Raw genomic sequence first — 26,524 nt, 5'->3', positions numbered from 1 at the left:
CTTTCATTTTGGCATGGTTGGTTGACTAAGAACACACTCGTACATAGTAATTGTGGGGAGCGGGAGGGTTTTTCCTCATAGGTTGGGGATTTAAACCTGCTACCTTCCACCCACAAACTCCTTTTTCTGACCCTTAGTCTGCCACCACCTCCATTTCACCACATCCTCTGGTTAGTGTTGAATCACAGAACATCTGCTAGTATCTTTACCTGTATAATGTGTCAGTGGAATAGTAACCTTGTGGTCTTGCAAGTGGAAGGCAGTGTTGTCTTCCCATCAGCAGTAGCTTTACCTAAAGGGTGAACATGTACCGGAAGAAGTACATTTAGTCCTGGTTTCACATGTGTGTGACTCAATGGAGCACATTGAGACATTCATCCTTGTTGGTACTGTTTTCACTAAAGGTCACTTTTGAAGAATCCATAGGCACTAACTTGTTGTTTATTTCTTATGAACATACTCAACTCCGATTGGTTCTTGTGGTTGAAATGCTCAAGAGGTACAGACTTTGAAACTAAACAAGAATCACACACTTTTGTTTGCACAAGTGAATACAATCACTTCATTGTCTACCTTCAGTAATGTTTGTGTAACTTGGCAGGTTGATTCAGGACATTTCATAGCAGGGACATGGAGTGGTGGCCACGTACAGGCACTTAAGGCTGGCAGCTGCTCACTGCATTGTTGTCTATTTTCAGAAAAACAGAATAAACGAACAAAATCTTTTGAAGAACTAATATGAGCACTTTGATGATTAATGATCACAAAAGTGGCCTGTTAGAAAGTGTGATGAAACTTATGACACAGCAGCCTGCCGTCAGACGTTGAGTTTCTTAAACATTTATATTCTTCTTGTTCTTAACTTCCTTTTTCTGCCAGGGGGAGGGAATCTAAAAATTCACCCGTGGAACCATTCTGTACCTTAGAGTTTTCACAGAAAAGTGCTTTCCTGCAGTTTGTCATTTATGGAGGAAAGTACTTTTCAAGACAAGTTATGCGGCTGAAACCATCACTGTTTTAATGATCCCAAAAAAAGCATCTATGACATACCCCACATTTTCAGACCTTTTTGAGTAGGCAAGTTGATGCATCCCCACTTTCTATAGTCAGAAATTAAGCAGAAGTTGGAGGTGGGAAGGGTTTTTTAATTTTTTTTTTCCCCCAGCTGGTCTGCTTTGTTGTTGTAGTAAATTGGCTGCAGGTACTTTTCAGCATTCACTGTTTCAGTGGATAAAGTCAAGTTACTGGCAACCCCCTCTGATCTGTTAATGTTGCTTAGAAAGTCACACAACCAGAAGGCTGAATGTGTGACTTACACTTAAAGCCACTGTGTGTGCATTAGCAGCTTGAGAGAAGCACCAACAATGACATAAAAATAATGTTCCGCCAGGGCATAACAGCTGCACTAAAGAGGCTAATTAATTTAAATTAAAAAAAAGTGTCGTTAAGGATATGGATCTAACCAATTTTACATATTAAAATCATACCAATTAAAAGATGGAGTTGTCATGATTCTTGAGAATAGAAATCAAGAGACCAGAAAGCATACTATACAATGGAAGGGAGATGAGTAAGACTCTGCAAGAGAAAGTAGTTTTTCAGGGGGTCGTTTATCAGTGGTCTTGCTAGTTTGCATTTAGATCTAGTGAGGTTGGGTGATATTTAAGTCAAACCTAGTTCCACTTTTCATGTTTGCTTTGGTGTAGGTTTTGTGGTAAACTGAAGTTAAGCTGCTTAAACGTGGGCTTAGTTTCTTCATTGTCCTTCTAGACGTGTGGGAGCAACTCATCTTCTCTGTCCTTTTTAAGTGTGTGTCTGTTTTGACTGACTGTGTGTTCTTATCTGCCTGCTGTATCGATGTGTATGCTCTGTATGTTGGCGTGGTCACAGAAGTAGCATCTGGTCCGAAGTCAAATGCAGACCAACAGTGAAATACAGATCTACAACAATAAAAATTTGTAAAGGATAGTTTTTTTTGTTTTTTTTTTTTTTTGTTTTTTCAACGTTTCAGGGGTAACGCTATTTTCAGGAAGCTAGTGGCCATATAGGGGTTTTCTGAAAAAAAAAAAAAGTTTTTTCTTCAAAAGATGAATCATGGTATACACACAAAACATGAGAAGACGTAATCTGTTAAAGCTGCAGTGTCTCCATTCTGTGTGGTTTCTGTTTTCATTAGTAACTAACACCCTTAAATATCATTAACTCTGTGTGTTTAATCATCCAACACTTCAGGTTTGATGCATTGCTTTAAGCTGCTACTTTCTGCATAAAAACTTCTTTATATAAATGCTGTTGTACAGTAAGAAAGTGATGGTTGTTCCATGTCTATAGTGCTGTGTACAGTATTTACGTCACATTCTTTACACAATTAGACAACTACTGTTTATCAAAGAGCTTATTAAGATTTTAAAAATGTGATTCGCCTCACAGTTTGCACAGTTATATTATTTTTAGCTATGCTAGTTCCTCTTGGATTGGCAATGCCTGTCTGTTATTTGGCCAGTTGGCCCACAACTTTGGTGCAGACTAAAAAGTCCCGACATCTGTGTGATGGAATAGCATGACATTTTGTGCAGTCATGCCTGTGGTCCGCCAGTGGCACACTAGGGTAAACTGGGACCCAGAAAAGCAAATTTTACAAATGCTAGCTTGCAAACAGAATGTTCTGTATGTTTGCTACACAGAACATTGTTCTAAAGTGATACTGTGTTTGCTAAAGATCACAGACAGACCTGATTCACATAGCAGCACTTTTACAGTCATGTCTGTCTGTTTTTCTTGTTTTTTTTTTAAGACAATAGTGACCTCATAGCCTGTATGGTGGTCAGTAAAGATGGCTGCCAGGCCCAGAGGTTCCTCGCCGTAGATGTGTACCAGATGAGTCTGGTTGAACCAGAAACCAAACGCCTTGGATGGGGTGTAGTCAAGTTTGCCGGCCTTCTGCAAGTAAGAGAAAAGTGGTGTGTTCTTGTCTGTGTGGATGTGCTTTTGTACTGAAAGAGTGAATGAAATGTCCAGTAAATATTAACCCATACTAACCCATGTTCTGTTGTTTTGAAATTGCTTTACTTCCTTCTACTTTTCAGCAGGGTGCCACGAGGGCCCTGCTTAATTTGGTTTTAGTTTCAGATTTAGTTTACAATAAAAACCAAGAGCTTATCAGCTGAGGTCATTAATTTGTCTCACAACTCACTTTCCATCCATTTGTATCTCTCATGATGTTGTCCTTCTTATTTTACAAAAAATAGCTTTGTTTGCTCTCTCGTTTTTGTGCCTTCTTAACTTCTGATTTTCCGTATCTCTTTCAATACCTCTGTCCATTTTTTTGCTGTTTAATCTCTCTAACCTTCCGTTGTCCCCTTCTCTCTCTCTCTATCTGGCTCTTTCTCCCTTCCCTCCCTCTCTAAACAGGACATGCAGGTGTCGGGCGTTGAGGACGACAGCAGAGCATTGAACATCGTCATCCATAAGCCCAGCTCCAACCCGCACGCCAAGCCCCTGCCCATCCTGCAGGCCAACTTCATCTTTGCCGACCACATCCGCTGCATCATCGCCAAGCAGAGGCTGGCCAAGGGTCGAATCCAGGCCCGACGCATGAAGATGCAGAGGATTGCAGGTGAGTAAACAGAAAGCCTTTTAAACCTTCAACCCTCACTTTCATGCTGAAATGACCCATTTGCTCTGCATGTAGTTCAGCAGAGTGGCTGCCATTTTTCAGAGGGTAAAAGTATGTCAGAAGCTGCTTTGAATGTACAGTACAGTAGTTTTTGCAAGAAATTACATGACACGTTAAACAGAAAGCATTGAGTAAGAAAAGGGAACTCTTCTAAAAATAAATATTAAACACTGAAAATATACCAGTAAAAATTAATACCAAGTCAGCAGTAATGGGCAGCTAATCTTTAACAAGGCTTCAACATCAGCAAAGCATCAGGAAGATTAAACTTGCATAATCATCTCTTCGTGAGTCATTTCCCTGAACCCAGAAGGTGTCTTCTTCCTTCTTGTCATTCAGTTCTTCTAATTCAATTAATAACTTGGAAAAAAACATTCTCCATTTATGTCTGGTTTCTTTTCTTGCATCTGCCATCCATGATAATTCCTCTTTTTTCAACCACAAATAAAAATGTACTCATGTGTATTTCATCTGTTGGTCAAAGGAACTGGTTCTTCTGTCTGCATTTACACAAAAAATAAGAATTCTTTTGTACTGTGAATACTGATGGATTTACCCACAATTCAGTTGTACTTCCCTTCTCGGTCTGATTCTTTAGAATTCTACGCAGAAGTAATGAAACAATATCTAAACTTTTGCCAATGTAGCAAACTCATTGAGGATGTGAGTCCTGCCGAAATATCCGATGAGGTCACTAAAATGGTTTCAGATTCTCCATCACTGGCTAAATAGTCACTCAGAGAAGAAAGAGAAAGACATTTCTTAGTCATGCTGAATCCAATTATAGTAAAAACAAAACCTTAACATTTATTGCTTTGTGACATAATGTGCACATACCTTCTCTGGACCTTCTCTGCCCTTCTCTCTCATATGACGTCCCAAAGCCTCACGCTGTAATGGTGCTGTTTTGATATTCCTTTTACAGCTCTGTTGGACCTACCTGTGCAGCCCAGTGCAACGGAGGTGTTGGGTTTCGGCCAGACAGCCAACGCTTCGCCCAGCGCCCTGCCTTTCCGATTCTATGAGCAGTCGAGACGGGCTCCCAACGACCCCACAGCAAATAGATCTGTCTTCGCCTCCGTCGATAAAGTACCAGGTCAACAGGGGCCACTCACACATGCTTCCTCAACCTGTACACTGCCTCTGAGATCCAGAAACCCATCTGTTGATGCTTCTTCCCCTGCTTTCAATCTAGACATAGTGACAACACTGTAAAACAATTTGTGATTTGATCATAAGCATAACAGTAAGTCAGTTTCTGTCAGGAGACCAGGGGCTTTGTGCAAAAATACTCCTGAGAATATCGCAGAAAACTCACCTGATCATTCTATCCTTTTTATTAAATTCGTGTATTTTCTTTTAAAACAGTCATAATATTATTTAAGTTGTGCACACATAGTGAGTACGTTGATGGATAAAAAAAAAATGAAAGAAAGGCAACATCTGAAATGAGGATGTTAGCGCTAGATATGGGCTAGCGAAAATGGCTTCCTCGCCATGGTAACACATGCGTGTGTGTCTGTGCAGGTTTTGCAGTGGCTCACTGTGTGTCGCAGCACAGTCCCTCACCCCTTTCCTCCCCCTCTCCTCCCTCCAGTGGGAGTGGGAGCACAGGAAGATGTGACTCTGTTACTGCAAGCTCTATATCAGCTCAGAGCCCCACAGGTAGCTCGCACACAGCTCACTCTCTACATGCGTAAACACACACACACAAAGAAGCACGAACAGTATATTATAATGCACGTATGTAGGACTGTACTGTCAGAGCAGTCAAAAGAATAACGCAGTAATGTAGGCAGAGTCTTTATGGAGATGAGGTGTGGTTAACACCATATATCTGCACTCTACATAAACCCCCTTTACACACATTGGGTGTAATTATGGTACAGTTACACACGCACACACACACACACACACACACACACAACACTAAAGCCACAATGGTTTGCTGTGTCAGTTGAGCTGCTGGTGTGTAAGAAGTAGCACATAGCATATAAGCGTTCCTGCGCTTCCTCTGTCACGCAGTCATACAGAGTAAGCGTCTTCGTATGGTGTTTCTTTGTGAATGTAAACAATCCTATCCCATCGGAGAACCTGTCAAACCACTTATAGACATCTGTCATACCAGTTCATACTTGCTATAGATGATTCTGGGCGTGTGTTACAGAAGTCTTTGTGCGAGCTTAATACATTTCTCCCATGTGTGTCAGTGTGCATTTGCATATCTAAAGGGTTTTAGTGTTCTCACTGCGTATGAGTTCACCTGCCTAACTTGCTCCTCTCCTCTCCTCTAGATGATGGTACTTTTCTGGAGCACACCCCACCCTCCTCCTCCTCAGGCGCTGAGGGGGAGGTAATGTCAGTTTCCTCTGCTCCCTCGGCCCCAGTCACGGCCCTGGCCCCGAGTCTCACCCCGGCTTCCCAGCCCACCATCTCCCTCCTCACCGACAACAACGCAGACACCCTCAGTGTGGAGTCGCTGACGCTGCTGCCGCCTGCTGACCCACCACACCTGCACCCCTGCGCCAGCCACGTAGCCACGTTACACTCCCTCCAGCGACCAGACGCCTCCATCGCAGAGGAGGAGGAAGAGGAGGATGACGACGAGAAAAGGGGGGATAAGAAAGGGGAGCCAAGAGAAGAAGAGGAGCTGCAAGAGGAAGAGGGGTCGCCAACGGACGAGACAGAGACAGACGCAACAGTCAAAGAGGAAACCACAACAACGGAGTTGGTCACACCCACTGATGAGGCACCAGAGGAGCCAGAGGGTGGAGATGATCCAGCTGGCGAGGACACACGGGTGAATAGAGACAAAGAGCTGCAAGAAGAGAAGACAGAAGATGCAGAGACACTCCACGAAACACCAGACTCACTTGAATTGGATTAATCAACACACACATTCATGTTCAAGCACTTAAACTCGCCTCTCTCACACAAACACACACATGCAGAGGAGAGTGAAGAATGATAGTTAAACTGTCCAGCTTGACTGCGATACATTTTCATGTTGCAGGTAGTGTGTGATGTGAAAAGTTGTAGAGGATTTCGGAGGCACCTCAGCATTTGTTTTTGCACATGGAGACAGACTCTTTTTACTCACATAGAGAGAAGAGAGGACGAGAACGACGCTGGAAGCCTGTAAAGCACATTTGGGTGTCAGTGCACTTGAGTGTGTCCGGTTTTTAGCAAGTGTGTGTAAAGGCGCACAACCAGCAACATTTTTTACTCATTCTGATCAATTGTTTGTCAGCTCAAAGACATACAGACACACACTATTTTTGTGTCTTAACAGTTCACAAGTAATGTTTTATGTTAGTGGTCTTTTCCTGCTAGACACACACACACACACACACACACACATAGCGTACTTGGAGTCAGCTGCACTTGCCTCTTTTGACCACTTGCATGTCAAACCCATAAGCAGTTACTGCCACCTAGAACTGCCACTGGGTGGGTGTGTTTGTGTGCGTGTGTGTGTGTGTATGTGCGGGCGTGCGTGCGTGCGTCCGTGTATATGTGTGCAGGGTTGTGTGTGAGCTCAGATGAATCAGCCATTGTGGTTGTAGGATTTAGTTGTTCTTGCTCCACATGTTAAGTTATGCTCCATTCAGTTTCCATTTACCCGCCATTCACTTTTCCATGAGCAAAGACGGAGCAGGTATCATACCACTCATAAACGTTGTTCATACCTAATCCATTAATCAGTAAACAGTTGGAAGGATTCCTCTTGGGTGCTGCAAGACCAGGTTGTGTGAAAGCAGCTTTTTGATTTGTCGTCACAGTTGATGCTTAGCTGATTTTCATTGTTAATTTCCATTTGTTGAGCTGAAAGTTGCCTGAATGCAATGTTTTTCCCCCCATTCCACCCGATTAACTTCCTTCCCGAAGCCATTCTCTAACTCATGAGCTGCAAGGATTAGATAGTGTGTGTGTGTGTTCATTCACAGAGGTGATTCATCAATCGGCAAACTGACTGGCAGAACAAATGACGTGAACAGTCCAAACAGGCAACAGGCTGTGTAATAAGTAGTAGAGTAGTTACACATGATGAGTTAGTAGTAAAAAAAAAATCGCAGAGTATCTTAGCTGATTTGTTGTCCTGCTGTTTTACTGATGGAAAAAGTGTTATCGATATATTAAGAAAAACAGTAAACTAATAATAATAACAATAATTTGCTTGATAAATGAAACTCTAACAGCCTCATAGAGGGATGCAGTATAATTAGTATCGGTGATGTTAGACACGTCAACGGGAATAACATCCGTGTCTTCAGGTCTGCACCTTGCCACAGCAACATTGGGTTGAATGTATGTGCTGATTGCCCCTCAGACGCTGACCTGAGCTCAGTTTTATTCTGGATATGTCTTTAAATTGCTACATGCTCTCAGCGCTCAAGTGGCTGTTGGGCGCATCCCGGCTATGATCTTAGAAGCTGTCAGTTATAACAGGATGCTAACCAGCCAACTCCTGCAAAAGCAGCATTATAATGGGGTGTATGACCCCGTAAACTCCCAATCTGAACGCACATTGTGTTCAGATTGGGCAACATAGCAATGTTCAAAATCTGAAAAAATTACAAACTGTAGCCCTGAGAATCTGAGGTCAGTGTCTAGGGGCACACTTCTCCTCACCCTCCTCCTATAATCAGCTGAGAAAAGCTTTACTACTGCAATAATCTAAAGAGCTAACCAATGAGGGGAGAGATGAATGTAACAGACCTCTCTCCAGACAGTGTTATTATCTGATCGATTTGAATGGGAGCGTTCTTTTATCCTTAATTTATGACTTGATTTGTAACTAACAAAGCACAGTCTCGGATTCGTTCAAGCATGTTTTCTTCCGATCTGCTCATCCTTTTTAAATGCTTGTATTAATCCTTTCTCCCTCTTTTCTCTTCCGCCTTTGCGTTCCAGCTCACACCCTTCTTTTGTATGCCATTATCGCACAGTTAAAGTCTTAATGCTCAGTCACTCTTACTTTTTAAACTCTGTACAGTCATCGACTAGTTTATAAAGGAGAAATTCAGAGCAATACTCTTTTTTTTTTTTTGGACTCTGTCTCTTAGTATTTCCATTCTGCTGCTGTATATAGCTGGAGAATGATAGTGATGATGATGATCACTGACATGTTGAAGAGGCTTGCCTCGGTTTGTAGAGGGGCTGCTTATGGTTCCAAGGATCACGCCATCATGAGTGAATTCAACATGGAGGCAAGTTTCCTGTAACCACTGCCAGCCTCTATCACACACACGCCATGACAAGCTTTTCCATTACTTAGTCTTGATTGTACTGTGTATATGTAATACATTTGTACGCTCTGTAAATGCTTTCGGCTTTTAAACCTGTAATTATTGTTAATGAACTGAAAGAGGAATAAATAAAGACCTGCAATAAATTATTCTACTTAACAACACTGAGACAGCTGTATGAGTGTTGTTAGCAGACAGAAGAGGGTTTGGTTTTGTTTTGTTTTCTTCACTGCTTTTATTGTGCTCATTCTCTCTTTCTTGCTTGTGATTTTTCTTTCTTTTTTTCCCCCCTTTCTGTCAAAATGGCACTCTGTTTCTATCAGCAGAGGAGGTTCTCCTCAGTGTTTGAGCAAGAAAACCACAGGAAATATTAGAAAAGAACTGCCAACTCCAGGAACACGCACACACACGCCCTTGTATGGTACTTCATCTGTGTGAAGGCTTTCGAGATAAAGTAATAATACAAGAATTCAAGTCAGAAAATATTATTAAAAGTTTACATTTTATTACTCTGATGCAGTGCACATATGTGTCAAATGAGTGTTGTGAATGACCTGAAGTTACATTTCATAAATAAGCACCTGATCGTCCAATCAGAAATAATTAAAGAACTTCTGTGACGTGTGAGTCATAACCAGATGTGTTTTGAAGCATCAGCTGGAGTCCAGCAGGGGACCTTTTGGTTTTCTCCAGAAAGCTGAGACCAGTTTACTTGTCTCATCAGAAAGGCAGCCAGAATCTAGCTGTCCTTCAATCCTCTGGATGGGGGCATTCAAGAGGGCTCTTGGTTTATTTGTTTGTTTTAACTTGGGTCAAAAAGTTTGGAGTCTGACATGATCTAAAGTGAGCATAAAGATGAATGTCTTAAGTTTTACACTGCAGTTACACACCCAGGTGTGAACTGTTGGTGTTTTAGTTGAGACATACATGCATTTGCCGCAGACTTCAGTTCACGTTCGTGCATTAGACACTGGGAACGCTCAGATCGTGATGTTGTCCTCACACTTTCTACCTGTGTGCTGTGTTTCTGTGGCTGCTGCTGAAGCCCTCAGTCATTTTGTGGTCTGTATGTGTTGCTTTTATCTCGGTTCCTCTCTTCAGGGAAGTCTGGTTATGTGTGCGTAAACATGTGAATGGGTTCCTGGTACTGCAACCATACTAAAGTGCTTGTGTATGTGCGTGTGTGCACGTGTGTGTGCACATTTTCTCTGTACTAAACCACAGTTCCAGCACTGACTTGAAGCCTGACTATTGAGATTTCATTTGAGCATCTGTCTGTGCAGTTAGTCAGTGCCCCTGAGCGTGTTACATTCGCTGACAACACATGCGTCAGTTTGAAATGTAAACCCTGGATTTGTTGAAGATGCTTTAGGACAATAGAATGTGGGGTGCTATTAAGTTTGATAATAGGGCAGTCACAGTATCATGATTATCATGTTTATAGCAAAATAAGTTGTACTCAAAACACAAGTGTATGGAGGTAGAGAGAGAGAGTTTGTAACCATTGCTGTACAAAAACATACAATTACATTTAATAAATAGTGAAAAGGCAACCAGATGAACTGATCAGCTAGTCAGCTTAACACAAAGACTGGAAACAGGGTACGCAGCTGGCTCTGTTGTCATCATGTCATTCTTCCACATAAAATACTTATGAGTGTGTGTGTGTGTGTGTCTTCTGACACATGTTACTTAATGCACCGCAAGATATCTTTTCATATTTTCTGGAATCAGGGACCCTAAATGTAACTCTGTCACTCTGTTCTGTCTCTCAAGGCTACTGCTTCATGCTACAGTTAGCTCAGTAGAACATTTACTGCAAATCACTTATTGTCTGTAAATCCCACTAACAAGAACTGGTGGGAAACGATATCCCATGTAGAGGCCAGTAGAAACAAAGGAAACTGACTAATGATGATCTTCTGGGAACTCTGCATCACTTCTGAAAGAGAACTAGCTTACTAACAAAGCTTTTCCCAAGAAAACAGAAGCAACCAGTGACTCCCGCCAGATAGACAAGCAATTTAGGCACAAGCTTATGAAGGCTCAGTACGCAAGTGCCATAATGCAGCTAAAATTTTGTTCCATTTTAAGTAAAGGTGAAACAACATTACACTGCTGAAAACAAAGTAACTTATACTCATCAAATGTCAAGCTCGTTGTTTCAGCCAACATTTCAGTTTAATCTTCTTGTCCCTTCTTAGCTTTTTTGTGGACATCTTACTCTCAAGGTGTCGGTTTTCGGTTTGTATTTAAAGGACAGAAAAGTCCGAGTGTATGGATTCCAGAAAAATCAGCTGATAAGCATACAATCACAGAACACCTCACTTCAACTTTCACTTCTCAAAATAGTCGGGAATGTACTGAAAGCTGAGAAACTGCTACGTATACGATTCAGTCATCACCATCTCTCTGCCCCACAAGAATACACAGAATCACACACATTTTGTGCTTAAGTCTTTGACTTCAATTTCTTTGGAAAATTTTGAAAAATGAGGATTGATAACGTGCACCTGACCATAAAAATTAAGATATTACAACCACTGTGTTAAGCATTACTGACTTATGTTCCACTGTGGTGAGTCTTGTGTGTGTGTGTGTGTGTGTGTGTGTTCCACCCCTGCTCTTTCTCAAGTTCAGATAATTATATCCTCAAACAACTCAGGTTTTACTTGAATTGTGAGTACGATATTCAGTATGACTCAACATTGTGTGTTTGTTTGTGTGTGTGTGTGAGTGAGTCTAGACCCAAGAGAATTTTAAAAAATCCCCTATAAAGATCACAAAGTTTTATGGTAAGGTCTGGTTTTCGAGTTGGAGTTTTGGTTGAGGTACGGCTTGGAGGTTAGCTAAGGTTAAAACCTCAAGTTAGACATTTCACTGTCTGAAAAAGTGACACATACTCTCACAAATGTCATGAAACTGCAAAATTTGACACAATTCTTCTAATGCAAGTTGAAATCACAGTTCATCATGTCTATTTATAGTTTACTGTTGCACACATTCTCTCAGTATATGCTGAATTTTTAACACTTGACTGTAACAGGAATTGTGTTTGGGACATAAAGTTATTTCCTCTGTCACTGAAAATCAGGTGAGAAGGTTACCATTTGTGTGTAATCTTAAATATAGGCTAAGGCTGAGGCTGTTAGCTTAGCTTGCCTTGAGTTAAAGACTGGAAACCAAAGATGTATGTATAATGGTCAGTTCAATGGGAAATGATGGCCTGGAGAAACAGCAACAAGATTTCTAGCTCACAGGATTACTTCCTGGTTATGTGATCCACTAAATAGGCACAGCAGTCTGTCACAGGTGTTCCCACTTGGCCCAGAGACTTTATATTGTGATCATGTCAGTTTTTTGAACTGCTTTCTTTGCCTTAAGGAAAGTTTTATAAAACCTTCATTGGTCAGAAATAAATGATAGAAATGATATTGCTTGCAATTCGAAGTGTCCTTCAACAATTTGAAGGACATCCCTGTGGTAATGGTGGACTATGGGCAAAATTTAGGGCTGCAGGGGATTTTTTTTTTTTTTTTTTTTGCTGCAATATTGCAAATGGCCGTTGGGCAAAAATGGAAACCACCTCTAAATAATACATTCATGCTGGAAATGGGGAAACAGCTAGCAAAGCTTTGACTGCAAAGCTCTGTAATCCACACATTATATCCAAGACTCAAAGTTACTGGTCAAGAAATAACTTAAGCCAGTCTGTACCATAACCCCTGTTAATTCATACATGCTTTATCACAGTGTTTTATTTTGTTTTTTTGTTGGTTTTTTTTTACGATTCAACAAGCTGTAACAGGTTACTTAGTTAACTTTAGCAGTAGTGGTACCATGCTATCTGTGTCCGCCTGTCTGCAGTCTTTATGCTAGGCTAAGATAATAGGCTACTTGTGCTGTGGTTTGCCGTGCAAATATGAGATGGGTATCAATCTTCTCAATACAAGCTCTGAAAATAAAAAGGTAGACAAACCGGAGAGGGGAGGAAAACCTGATGCCAAAAAACACCAGTGTTATACTTGAAAAGAAGCCTCACCAGTTTGACAGTCCACATTTCACAGACATTAAGCAATTAATGTTTCATAAGGTTGTGTAGTAGATTACGTGAACTTTTCAACTGTGGTTCAGGCAAGAAATAAGTTTCATCACTGCGGCGACTCTACAACAGTTGGGATGCAAACGCAATGATGGTATGTTAGCTGGAGTCCATACAGGTGTACCCACTCAGTTATTTTTGCCACACCCAGAAGTGATATGTCTGTCAGTAAATACTGAATGAAGGCAGGATGTTTTGATCACAAGTCAAGTTTTAAATCTCTTCTTTGTGAGCTGCCTCAATTTTAAACTGGCTTTTATATGAAGACTTTTGACTGCTTGTCCAACTTTTCTTGACAAATTCTTTTGACTTTTTACCTACTTTCATTATTCCTTGTAAAAAAAAAAACAAACTGTTAAATATGTGTTGCATACACATAAACTACATGTGTGAATACATGTGAACTTTAACTCAAACACTGACCTGATCTAACAGGTCTCTGTCAAACCACTAACAAAAAATTTCCCACTTCCTCCCAAGGAAATTTTAATCTGCTCTGGGTCCTCATGAGTTTTAAAGTACTGCACACACACACACACACATAGGCACAATCACACCATTCATTATGTGTCACTTCTGCCCCTGTTTCTGGTAAGTGTGTGTGTTTCTAAGCGTAATAGTCCATTTACTACCAAAGTAACCCCACCCACCTGTCACTTTACCCTACAGGAATGAATCACTGTGATGATGATACTGTACACTGCCTTGTCATACTTCCTGTCTGTCTGTCTGCCCTATTGTCTGTGGCATAGCGTACAGAAGTATGTGATTGAAAGTGTGTGTGTGTTTGCACCCTCCCCACCTTTTTGTATGAAGCACATGACATGGACATGCACATTTGGGGAAAGACATACCACAGTTAGAAAATAACTACATGAAAATGCAGCAAGGTTAGTTTAAATACATTTTATTTCAAACAGTAGAAAATAAAAATAAAACATTAAAAAATATTTAGCTGTCTGATTTAGTAAATAAAAATCTTATCTGCCTGGCAGAGATGGTTGAACAAGAGGTCGGATGCCTCTACATACAGTACGACATAACACCAGACTTCATGGCTCCAAAACCAGACGTCCTTTACAATATGCCATGACAACACTCAGATTTTAAAAAGACATCAAGCGATATTTGAGCCATCAGTACTGGCAAACATTCATGTTAGGTGTAAACATTCAGCAACATTAGAGTATTAAAGTCTGCTACAAAAATAAATCCCACACAGTACTAACAGCTGTGATGGTTTCAACTGTACCCTCCAACATGACTTATGTCTAAAGGTCCACTCCACTGATGCTCTCAATGTCTTTTCACAATCCACTCTCAAATACTTTTGGACCTCTGGTGGCCATGAGTGGGAAACAACAGACCCCACAGTTTCCAATGGAACGGTCCCAGTTGATCCCAGTTCTATTATCACTGTAACAACTATTGTGTCTGTAGTTTTCTCTTAATGCAGCATTTTCCAGTTTTTCATGCTTCCTCAAGACCAAAAGGCGCTCCGTCCATGTGGAACGTGGAGTTGAATCACTGGAGGTAATGTATGTTGAAATGCCATGCATGAACCCTGTCCAACTGGAGAACGTCTGTTCTTGACTGTGGTCAAAATGTGTTTTGTGGAACATTTTGGAGCTTTTCAGCTCAAAACAGGGAGCTGCTTTAATCTGTAACCATGGTGATGTAGTCTTAACATCCAACACATGATGGCAACATGATAGTTTACTGCTCCTTGGTAAAAACTGCTTCCTTGAAGTTAAAGATAATACTATCAAAACCTTATAAGTCAGCTTTGTTATAGTTTGTAAGGAAATTCCAACAGGAAGTCTTTGGCGACATGGGTTATAGGCAGCTCTGAAACCAGGCTTCTTCCACCACACAGCTCCATGATGCGCTTCCTGCACAGCTCCTGCAGTGTTGGCTGCCATTTCCTGTAGGGGATACTCAGACTCTTCTTGGGAGAACTGATATAATGCTCCAAGAGGGCAAAGAGTGTTGGGAAGGAGCGCTCGTTGCCTGCCAGTGAGAACTTTTGCCGACTGTAGGTGATGCGTACACTGACCGGCCCGCTCTTGGCGTGGTAGGACAGTGTGAAGAAGACGTCCTTCTGCCTGCTATCGCGGATGAGGAAGCTTCCCAGTGGAGCGTCCCGCAGCATGCGATGAGCCTCCTCCACTCCCAGGGGACCCCAGTAGAAGCCGCTGCGCTCAAGCTTGGATGCTGTGTCAGTAATGAGGTTGCAATCCTCCTGGCAGGAGAAGGTAGGGAAGTGGGTCAGATACACACAGGGGACAGGTGCTGACCTCGGATTCGGACCTGGAACGGCCTGATGCTGAAACTGCTCTGTGTGGTGAGGACTGAGAGCAAGCTCGTGTCTGGCTAGGGATGATGACAGTGAGGACCGCGATGAGGACAAGGAAGATGATGAGGACAAGGAAGATGATGAGGATAAGGACGACGATGAGGATAGGGATGACGATGAGGATAGGGATGACGATGAGGACAGGGATGACGATGAGGATGATGACGCCGATGAGTTTGACAAGTGGGTTTTGTCATGGCCTTCCACTGTGCTATCGGCTACCATCCTACAGGGGAGAGCGGTCCCAGACCCTCTCCCATCTCTGACCACCACACTGACATCCTGAGAGAGACAAGAAAGACAGAGTTAACTACAACTGTTCATTTGCTATCATTTATAGAAGCCTTGATAAACTTCCTCCCAAAATTATATAGACAAGGAGACATTAAAAGCACACAATTTGAGAACTGGTTTTAAGCAAGCATTATGTGAAGCCAAAAGAGAACAAAGACTTCTGTGTGTGTGTGTGTGCGTGCACGCATGCGCAGTTCAGTGACTTTCAGTGTACTGCGTTCTCATTTCCATTGATGGGTAACGCATTTGATATGAGTGGAATCTGAGGTTTGGCTAGAATACAGTAAATACTGATGCCTGCCACAGACAAATTACTGTACACTGTGTGTAGACACATGCACATGTAGTTTATGGTGTTCACAATTGTATTTTTGTTTTCTCACTTCGGCCATTAATGACTGAAATATCTGGTTGAAATCAAACTTTCTCAACCTATTGACAAATAAAAAAAATGGGAACAGAACACATTGCGTCATACATTGTGCACTCAAAGTATTATTTGTTCTACATAAGCTTTTCCGGAGATAAACACTAAAACACACAAACCTGGGGTTGACCCAGGCACTGTGATGTCAGCCTGGGGTGATTTTTTTTTTATAGCTTTGATTGCAGGTAATCACAATCACACCTTAAACACGTGAATAAAATCCAAACTAACAAAATGATGTTAACAGCTCCGCTGTTTGTTTGTTTGTTTGTTTTCTTTTTTTTTTTCTGTTTGTTTTTGTTTTTTGTCCAAAAACTCATGCACTCACCAGTAGAACAGTTTAACATGTTTTTCCACTGCACATGTCCCAGAAAACAAGCAGCTACGAATGTTACGAACCACATTTTTTACATTAAGAAAAACAATAAAACATTTTTTAAAAAAAGACGTTGTTTGAAAAGTCTTACCGTTTTGTACTAACAGCAGCAGCGGCGGTACGAATGCCCGATTGTGCGCAATCCCAAAGTGCAAGGAGTGCGATTTCAGCGGTAAATATCCTGCGAGGTAATCCGCGAGCCGGCGCAGGCTGCCGTGGGATGCCGGGGTCACAGTGGACAGGTTGGGGGCAAATAGTGCTGGATGTGATTTACACCCGTCAGATCCTCACCGATGTGAGTCGAGCGATGAAAACAGTCGACTTTATAGTCTAAGCTCCGCCTTGTCTCATTTCATTGCTAGCAGCAGCTTTCTTTGAAACACAACCGAAAGTGAAACCTTGTGCTTCTTTCTATTCATTTGAATTTCAAGAAAACCGCACGCCCCGTGACAGCGGGAGGTTTACAGAAAGACAGGTGATAGATGGTTCGGGTAATGGCAACATATACTAAATAATGGTACTAAATATTATAGACGTGCCTCTTTTTAATGGTTTCTGTGAACGTTCAGCGTGGGTCTCTCTCTCTCTCTCTCTCTCTCTCTCTCTCTGTCTCTCTCTCTTCCCCTGTCTGTCTGTCTCTCTCTATTCCCGTCTGTGTATTTCTTTAATAAAAATAAATATTCATACGCCCAACCAGTTTATACGAAATAAGCTTGCCTGACGTAGTTTTCAATAAATGATTCATCAAATTAAGTATACAGATTGTGCATCTGCATAAAATTCCGCAGTGCATTTTTTTTTTAACCTTTGGTCAACAAGCCAGTCACATTCAGATAATGATCTCTGCAGGCGGAATGCACAACACGCTGCATTCGCTTAAATCGCTTAAATATTCCCAGTCACAGTCACCGTGAAGTATTCAAAAGCAGCGAGCAGATCATAAATCAAATCAACGTCCCTGCTGCACTTCTTCATTTTTGTTGTTATTATTAGTCTCTTCTGCAGTTCAAATGTTTTACAGGGTTTTGACATTTGGGGTGATTCATCTCCTAAATGCTTGTATTGTGACATCCAAACAGTCATTTCACTATTTTGACTTTCAAAACTAGGCCACATGAGGCCATTTCTATAGTGAATCCCATTTCTTCTTCTGAAATTGTACATTTGTAGCGTTCGAGACAGTAGATGACACACAGTTCGCAGTTCTCTTTGTTAGTGAAACTATGAGGTGAGTTATTTCTCAGTAAGTGCCAGCTGTTTCACATAAAGTCACTTCACTCTGTGCTCAAACTTCTGCCATTTATAATGACTTCAAATTATCAGCTAGAGTTGAAATAGAATTTCCTTGTGACTCATTTGAGAAGAATCTGAAAATATACTTTCCTCTGAACTAATTTCATTTAATTAAAGTCTGACCACCAGTTCTTCCACATTTGGTGCGGCTGTAGTGTTTGGATTGATCAGTAGTTCTGCCTGCAGTGCGGCGGCTGTGCTATCATTTGGCAGTAAATGACTCTGAGTGAGTCCAGGTTTCACGCCAAATGTCTTAGCCAGGCATGATGAGTGGGATAATGCACAAACATGACCTTACAAGTTAATTCTAAATATATCTGAACAAGAAAACGTTTACGTTGCATCATGTGGAATCCGGCCTGGTTTCACCATTCAGCCTTTCACTGATGAACTTGTGTGCTGAAGAAATTTCCCTGCCTTTTAAACAAAATGACATTCATGGTATGATTATATTATCTTTTTTTCTAAAGCACCATCAGCCTTGTCAATTGTAGCTTTGCAAGCCGGAGGAAAAATTAAAGTTATGAACAGTCTGGGGCATTGCAAGGAACAGAAGTGTAAACATGGGAGAGAAATGAACTACGCCCCAGGTGGTCACGGTGTCATGTTACAAAACTCAGACAAATGGAGAGTTAAGGAAAAACTTAGCTGACGCTGCAGGCAGGGACAAGCACCTCAGGCCGGCCTGCTGGTCTCATTGTGACTAGGCTCACAGCTCATTTTGTGTCTCCATCTACAGCTTATTTGATGTGTCCATGAGCTGTTTGAAGATAAGTGGTCTCACGTGATGGAATACTGCGTTTATGATTCCACCCTACTCCCTTTGTATCTGCATGTTGTAAACCAGTGCTTTGTTATGGGTTTTGTCAGTGGCTTTGAGAATAACTTCTGACACCAGGAATCTCGTGTGCTGAACATTATGTCCGCAATGCAAGCTTGGAGCACGCAGAGTACGGGAGGCTTGACTGAAGTAAGGAGGGAGACAGACAGCAAGAGGGTAGACTGGTTATGCTGCTCTCTGGTCTGTGTTGTTCGGGTAGTAATGAGTTAAAGTGCTGACCTTAATTAGAAACACACAGTTGTAACACTGGATGTCTGCCACTGCCCTCTCTGCATGTCTGTCTTTCTTTGCAGACATATTGTGTTCACATTCCTATTCATACTGATTTTGGGGGTGTTGAAGTTTTTGCAGTTTGTAACTGTGCAACAAAGTGTCTTGCATGAATGTTCTTATGCACTCAGTGTTTATTTGCATGTATGTGCATACTCCATAAGTTTCATTTCTGTGAAAGAGGGAGAGAAGCAAGAGATTGAAACATCGCGAGCTTCACAGTGTGTGTGTTGTGTCCAGCAGAACATTCTTGCACAATACTGAGTATGTGTTTGCATGTATGAATGCGGTGGTGCATTCATCAGACGCAGCAATAAAAGAAATATATCCAACATTTGCATGCAAAAATGATATCAAAGCACAGTGTTGCAGTTTAAATAATCTGGGATCAGTTTTAGCTATTAGAGGGAATTTGTTGTTGTAACCACAGTGGAATGTAATAACTAGAGCTTATTGTTGCTTTTGTTAACTTTTGAATGAGAGGGTGCAGGGTGAGAGGGTCCATTGATGGGTGACAGATGTTTCAAAATGTAGAGCAGGGGAAATCTATTTTTGTTTGACTGCAGGAGTCGTTTGTATTAGACTGTGTGATCTTAACTGCGGTTTGTCTATACTTTTAATGGCCGCACGTTGGATAGAACATCCTGAGGCACGACTGGTGATTATTAGCAGTGTTTGCTCAGCAGATGTAAAAACATGAACGTGTAACTGCACATGCACTCTGGAAGTTTCTGCAGATGCTTTGATACAGCTACTGTAACTTTCAGAGTTTCACTGCATCCATTTATTGCAGACCTGAAAGTTTCAGCCAACAAAAGTGAAGATCTTGTTTCTTGTTGGGTGTGTCCACATCCCTGGCTTTGTGTCCAGTAAATCAAAACTTTCACATCCCCAAGGTGTTCTGGTCTCACTGGCTCTTTGTCCCTCTTTCTCTGTGCTTGTCCAAAGAGATCTGCACTTCCTTATCTGGGAAGTAGGTGTGTGTGTGTGTGTGTGTGTGTGTGTGTGTGTGTGTGTGTGAATGATGTTCTTATCTGTCTCTGTGTTGTATTGCTGTGCCTTATTTTCTCTGAAGTTTTCCATGTTGCCTCAATGATCTTGTATTTATTTTCCTTGTTTTCTAATCTATACATTTCAAGATCACTGCACATTCTGGAATTACAGGAAGAGCAACATCAAGCCCCACCCCCACCCTCCTCTCATGTGCAATCATTAGGCCTTGCTTCATGAGAGTTGTACTTTCAATATGACAACTATGTCAAAATGCTGGAAAATGTGCCTAACTTATTTTATCATATCCTGTCTTCTGGTGTGCACTTTAAGTCTGTACAGCACATTCACTGACAAAGAATGCTGGTGACCCCTCAGCTGCTGAACAGACAGCAACAGTGATAAGGCAGTGAGTGAGGGCCACAGTGAATGCCACTTATGTTCCAGTTAACCTAACAAAGCACACATATCTGCAATAAACCCATAGCTGTTTGCGCTGTACACATTAAAGCAGCATTTCCTGGTGTGCCATAGTGCTGTGAACAAGCAACTGAATCATCAAGAGGGTTGTGTGTGTGTGTACGTGTATTATAGTTTCATTTTGTTTAACTATTTTATGATAAGCATCACAAGAAGGAATATAACAAAGGTGAGGGAAGATGAAAATAAAAGCAAAAGGTGAAGAGTAACTGAACACATTAGTGAGCTTTTGTTTTCTTTTTTTTTTTCTTTTTTTTTTCTGGCAAAAAGAAAAAGGCTTTGTTTTTCATGCCTGTATGTTATCATCAACCACTACTACACCAAACCTCATAAAATAGTAAGCAATTGTTCATTCTAGCATTTGCTAAGCAGATTAAAATATTTTCCTGACCAAAACACCTTAATATCAAAATAAGCCAGATGCTACTGTCCCCTTCTGAATGTTGTTGTTGGTAAGAGTTGGTCTGAGGGAAAACAAGAATGAGCGGTCCTTGGGCGTGCCCGCCTCCAGATCCATTAAATTTGATCCAGCAGTTCCTGCATCAGTATAAATGGGTCCTGACAAAAGTGAAAGCAGATCTAGAGTGAAGTGTGCTTAACTTAATCGTTATTAATCATAGCAAGAAGGTTCTAAAAATTCAGTGGGGGTATTAATCAGTTTCTAATTCATGAAGTGGAAAACACAGACAAATGAACTCCTTATCTGTTGCACTATCTAGAGGATGTGATAATAGGTGACCTATGCACGGAAGGTCATTATGCTAAATGTGAAAGTATAAATGTCTTCCCTGAATTCCTTATGCTTACAAGAAGCACTTCTGAATATTTAGATGTAACAGCGAGCCAGTGAATCCTTTAGGCATCAGTAGTTTCCTGTGCTGCCTTATGTTAAACAAGTTTATGTCATAAAGCCACAAAAATGCATATTTTATAGGTTCTACTACCGCTGTTCAGATCATTTGCTCTGTGAAGCTTCTCAGTAAGTGATTTCCACTTCTGTCTCCTTCGGTGACAAACTCCTATGATGCTTGCTTTTTTTAAAGAAAGTCTTAAGAATGAAGAAAATATTATCCTGTATTACACAAAGACCAAACAGGAAAACAATACATTGTCTCTCAATCATATTTCAGTAAGCAGCGCAGTGCAGAAAGTGCTCTTATTCCTTGTCCTTCTCATGAAAACATCCTCATGATTACCACTGAAATGACAACATCCATGAAATTTAATCCACTCAAACATTTTAAACAGCAAAATCAGGACTGTTTGCCGTTATGACAAGATCAAAAGGTCATTCAGCAACTGAATCACTTTACAGTAATAAAGTGAATCAACAGCCAGAGTGGCTCCAAGAAAGCAGTCTAACAGCTGTACTGAGAAGAGTCTAACTGGATGTTTCCCATCATGATGTGGAGCAAGTCGTGAAATTTCTTGAGGAAGAGGATGAGGTTAGTCTCACTACTGGCCTCAAAATATCTTTCAGTGAAAGAAGTTTAGAGGGAAAGTCTCTCTTTGGTGAAATGTGACAAGGGGGCCCGAGACAGTGCTTTCTCTTTTAAGAGGGGACAAGGAGGGTCACCTGAACCACAGCTTTAACACTTCACAGTGCTTTTTCTGTTCTAATCTTGTCCCAGGTTTGTTTTTTTAAGGCACAATATTAATCTGAAAAGTAATTGTTAGAAGTCATATAAATGTTTAAACTTTAGTGAATCAGTATCTAATAGCACACACACATACACACACAGCTTATCTTGATAACTTAAACTTAACTTGAAAATGAAAATAGCAATACTGGGGATGTCGATCTATGGGGTCCATTCATGGCTGGGGACCTTTGCACCTCAAAGTTGAATGGATTTCATAGATTCAGCTGACCACCATTGTCCTTTCATTGGTTATCAGATGCCATTTGCAGCTCTAGAAATCACTTTATCCCCTCAGTCCCATTGGCCACATTCCCTGGACATTATTCCATTTGACTCCCAACTGCTCCCAAAACTGTATTTGTCTCTAGGGGCACGCCATGTTAGTTGATCAAGTTTCCCTACTGTACTATTCCTGTACTACTCGGTTAGAAGGATCACTTGTCACCTCAGTTGACCCCTAAGGTTTCTCAGGACCTCCAAGAGATTTCAGTCTATCTGTCTCTGTTACTTCATGTACTCTCCATCTCTCCCAGTCATTAACCAATAAAAAAATGCCTTATTTCGACATTTGGGACTATTCCAGAAATCCTTTCACAAGGGTCCTACCTATAAGTGAATTAAGTGTGGTACGCTGTGTGGTTCTGGTTTGTCTGGTTCTGGCATTACACAACAATGCATTGGTAAATGTTGTTGTTGTAATAAAGAAACGTTATTTGACTCATGAATCACATGGATCCAGTGTTCATGGCCTCCCAGTTAGCTTTCTGCCAAATGCCTGTCAACACCACGGTGCAGCACTGCAGCCCAGAATCATGTGCTACTATCTGATTCTGCCTTCAACAATATGATTCATATCTCTATATCTGTGCTACAAAGTGCTTGTTCTTTTGGCTTCAGTTGGCAACGGTGCTGTGTTCGTTCAAACTTTGGCCCTCTGCCTCGCTTCTATAAACTGGACACAAAAGCTGCCATCATGTGATAATCATAGCAGACATTTCATAGAATGTGGTGTGCAAAAAAAAAAACAAACTTCCCCTCAATAGAAAAATATCAGGGCTTACAAAGCGTTGCACGTGGATGGTAATGTCAAACACACTCTTTGTTGTTGATCTATTCAGCATCAAGGGGTCTGCTGGGATGAAGTCTTCCCAGATTCACATTTGCTTTGAGACTTTAGCGAGTGTGCTTTCCAAAACTCATTTTAATAAAAACACAAGATGTGGGACTTTGTATTTGAAGGGCTATCAGACAAATTAAAAGTTTAAAATTACGTCAAATTTATTCAGATGGCTGGGTAAAAGAGAAGTTGTCAGAGTGAAACTGAAATCTTAAGACCTGACTGATTCAGAGATTAAAGTTCACCATTTTGTTGAGGTAAGATTCCTCTTGAATTGCGGTTTCTTGTTCTCTCTCCTCCTTCTAGAAAAAGGGATGACAGTTTGAGAAGTAAAGCAAGAACTGAACTTTGGTACTTAAGTACAGATTTGAGGTACTTGTATGTTACATGAGTACTTCCATTTTATGCAACCTCATACTTGTACTACACTCCATCCAGGAGGCAATATTGCATTTTTTTTTACCCCACTGTATTTGTCTGACAGCTTTAGTTACTAGTTACTTTTCAGATTGCAGTTTGTCATTCTGATAAACTGAGGGTGTTCCTTGAATTCTTGAATTCTCCTACTACTTAAACGAAATAAACTCTTTAAAAATCCTCTTGGAGTAGCTGGAAAATTCATTGTTTCAAAAGTAAAAACAGGGTTGTTTTCCTGAACTGGTGAACAGTTCACTGTTCAGTGATTACAGAATATGATGCAATGCTGTGGACTGTTCTGGACAACAATGTCTAAAATAGTTAAAAAGCTCAGTCCTAAATATCTCCACAGTGACTACTTTAACTTTTTATACTTGCTGATAATACTTTTTACTTAAGTAAGGTTTTAAATGCATGCCTGAGTATCTTCACAGCGTGATGTGTATACACAGCATGTTATCTATTTTCTGTTTGCGTGTTTGTAATCTTTAAATTGCGCTGCTGTGGGAAGAAAGAAACGCTCTGTTTCTCGGAATTCGAAAATGAAAGTGCAGTCTGGCCATGTAAGCAACAGATGATGGGTCACAGCCTTTAAATTTTCTGATTGGCTCTTTTTCCTTATGCTGCCTTCAGGGGCCATGGGAAAATGAATAATCAACGGTTTGTTTGTTTTTTGTGTAAAAGAAAGATATACAACGCGTCATTTTTGGTATTTCCTCAGAACATGCACAGAAAACCTTCTTGATAATAAAAGATTTAAAGCAAATACCAAGAATATGATATTGGACTTTTCATTTCTGCCACTGCAGCTATGTAAATATTGCAACCGTACTGTGTATATTGTATTCCTTCTGGAGTCAAAAACAAAGAGTTTATTAATGCATTGAAAAATGAGGACATGACACAAAGAGAAATATTATTGGGTTTGTTTGAAATGACTCTTTTACTTCCCTGGCATAGTGAGCTGACACTGAGGTGTTTTTAGAAGATTTATCATATCGGTGCAAAGTAACATAATCAAAGGATAAGCTACGATTTCAGCTTTCTTTGGCAAGTTGTCTTCAAACCATCAATCAGCAGGAGTGTAGATCTGTGAAGATGATTATCAAGACTGCATGTGCCCATAAGTCTTTCCACACCACCGAGTGCTATAATCCCTGCTGTAACAATGTTTAAAAAATTAGCTTGACAAAAGTAGTTCTATTTATTGAAATGAAAAGGCTCATTTAGTGCTAAACACACACCATTTTATCAATCTTTTCATAAATCTGCCTAAAGTGATTGCTGCTGAAGAAAGAAAAAGCAAGACACTGTCAAATAACACGCTGACACAGAGCTCAGAATGTGTTTAGTGGCATCTTGGATATAATGATATGCACTTTAGTTCTTTCAGGAATATGGACCTAAGTCCAAATGTACATTTAGTATCATTTTGACTAATTTCTTGTTGACATCAGTGCAGTGATGTAGCCCCATCTCCTCCTGTTTTGCTTTGTTTGAACGATGATAACTTGATAACACACAGCTCATTGTTCGCTGCTCTGCATATTTGTGCATGTAAACACATAAGCACACTGAATCTAGAATTCCTCCATGGACCACTGAGTGCCAAAAGGTCACAAAAATACATGAAACCAAGCAAAACTGCTTCTGCTGTGTGATGACGTGATCACACACACACAGTTAGTTCTCTTTATCCCAAACAAAAAGCGAAAAAAAAAAGTCGAAGTGTGGTTCATTCGGGCTGTCTTAACGAAACAAGAACAACACAAATTATATGAAGCTTACTTACTGATTTGAAAACTCACCATGCTGTGTGGGTGAGTTAACAGCACGCGGGTCAAACCAAATCTGGCCTCAGATCCTGTTGATTCAGCTGAGCCTACAATGACTGTGCCATGATTTATTTTAAGTGTTGTTTTTCTTAAATAACAAAGAAAACATATTTTGTTTTGATTGTCTCTCATATGAGACTTTCTGAGATATTTTCCAGCTATCGGATGACAGCATGTGTTCCTCACACCCATCCAGCTTTTGCTGTTGTATTGGCAACTCACAGTTATGACTCACAGTACACATGACCAAAAAATGTTGGCTTGGAAGTGGACAGAAACTGTATTTATAGGCATCTTTATTACTGCATATGTACAATATACCACATACCACATATACACAGTTCAACTGCAGACAAAATTTTTACTTTTGCTCTGGAGGAATTCATTTAGTCTTGTATCAGTGGAGAAAACTACCTTTTTTGGAGTACAACACTATCACTACTGTTCCCTGGCCTTTGTTACTACTGTCCTTTCTCGCTGGTAAAAACTACCATTATTACTACTGCCCTGAATTCCATTTTTGAGTGAGATTAAAGTAATTCTTGTATTGTAATACAGAAAAACTAAAACTATACATATTCACCTGTAGAAGACAGATATATAACTACAACAGTGCTTGTTAACTCTGTCTTGTGCATATGGCCTCAAGCTCTCATCCATATCAGACATTATGTCCTCTCTTACAAAACATTTTGGAAAGCTTTTATTTTCGTTTGTTTGTTTTTGTTTTGTTTTGTTTTGTAAGCCTCATCCACACCAAATAACCTGCAGATACGTGTTAAGACATGCAGCATTCATTGTGTCAGAGAGCAAAGAATTTGTGTGTGGCTACGGCAAAAGGAAAAGCGACACCATCCTGGGATGAGCTGTAAACCACCACGTTGTCCCATGCAATTACAAAACGTTCAGGATTTTGGCCTCATCAAACATCTGACACAAGTCTTTTATCAAGACCATCAAGGATGTTCAAATAGAAGGTTTTATGACAGTTTATTATGTATTACTTTTTAGATGTAAACATGTGCAAGAGTGAGTGTAAATATACAGAGTTTTGGCAGCAGCAGACTTTGAGTTATCGAACAGTAAATCCTGAAAGATGTGGTTGTTGAATACATTCTGTGTGAAAAATGAAACACAGTTTAGTCTGCGCTGACAGCT

At 40.7% G+C, this 26,524-nt stretch overlaps 2 protein-coding genes across 6 annotated transcripts in view; one reads left to right on the top strand and one right to left on the bottom strand.

The window, feature by feature from the left end:
• The window catches only part of clec16a (C-type lectin domain containing 16A), a 37,017-nt gene extending 27,887 nt beyond the window's left edge, over nucleotides 1-9,130 (top strand). For 4 of the 5 annotated variants that reach the window (XM_046415192.1, XM_046415191.1, XM_046415194.1 and 1 more), the window contains 5 exons: nucleotides 2,795-2,946; nucleotides 3,412-3,616; nucleotides 4,602-4,772; nucleotides 5,204-5,341; nucleotides 5,971-9,130. In XM_046415192.1, the coding sequence (XP_046271148.1) occupies nucleotides 2,795-2,946; nucleotides 3,412-3,616; nucleotides 4,602-4,772; nucleotides 5,204-5,341; nucleotides 5,971-6,563 (1,259 nt within the window). In that variant the 3' untranslated portion in view covers nucleotides 6,564-9,130. The remainder of the gene's footprint in view (nucleotides 1-2,794; nucleotides 2,947-3,411; nucleotides 3,617-4,601; nucleotides 4,773-5,203; nucleotides 5,342-5,970) is intronic. The other variant, XM_046415195.1, reaches the window with a different exon arrangement.
• Nucleotides 9,131-14,417: 5,287 nt separating this feature from the next.
• Nucleotides 14,418-16,790, bottom strand: socs1a (suppressor of cytokine signaling 1a). The gene is made up of 2 exons (XM_046415198.1): nucleotides 16,572-16,790; nucleotides 14,418-15,665 (listed from the first exon to the last, which is right to left on the bottom strand). The coding sequence occupies exon 2, from the start codon at nucleotides 15,606-15,608 to the stop codon at nucleotides 14,817-14,819; it is 792 nt and encodes a 263-aa protein (XP_046271154.1). The 5' UTR covers nucleotides 15,609-15,665; nucleotides 16,572-16,790; the 3' UTR covers nucleotides 14,418-14,816.
• Between the last annotated feature and the right edge of the window lie 9,734 nt (nucleotides 16,791-26,524).

The sequence above is a fragment of the Scatophagus argus genome, chromosome 16, assembly GCF_020382885.2.
Source record: "Scatophagus argus isolate fScaArg1 chromosome 16, fScaArg1.pri, whole genome shotgun sequence".
NCBI lineage: Eukaryota > Metazoa > Chordata > Actinopteri > Scatophagidae > Scatophagus > Scatophagus argus.
The sequence above is the reverse complement of the archived record's forward strand: the minus strand, read 5'-3'. Positions and strand labels throughout refer to the sequence as shown.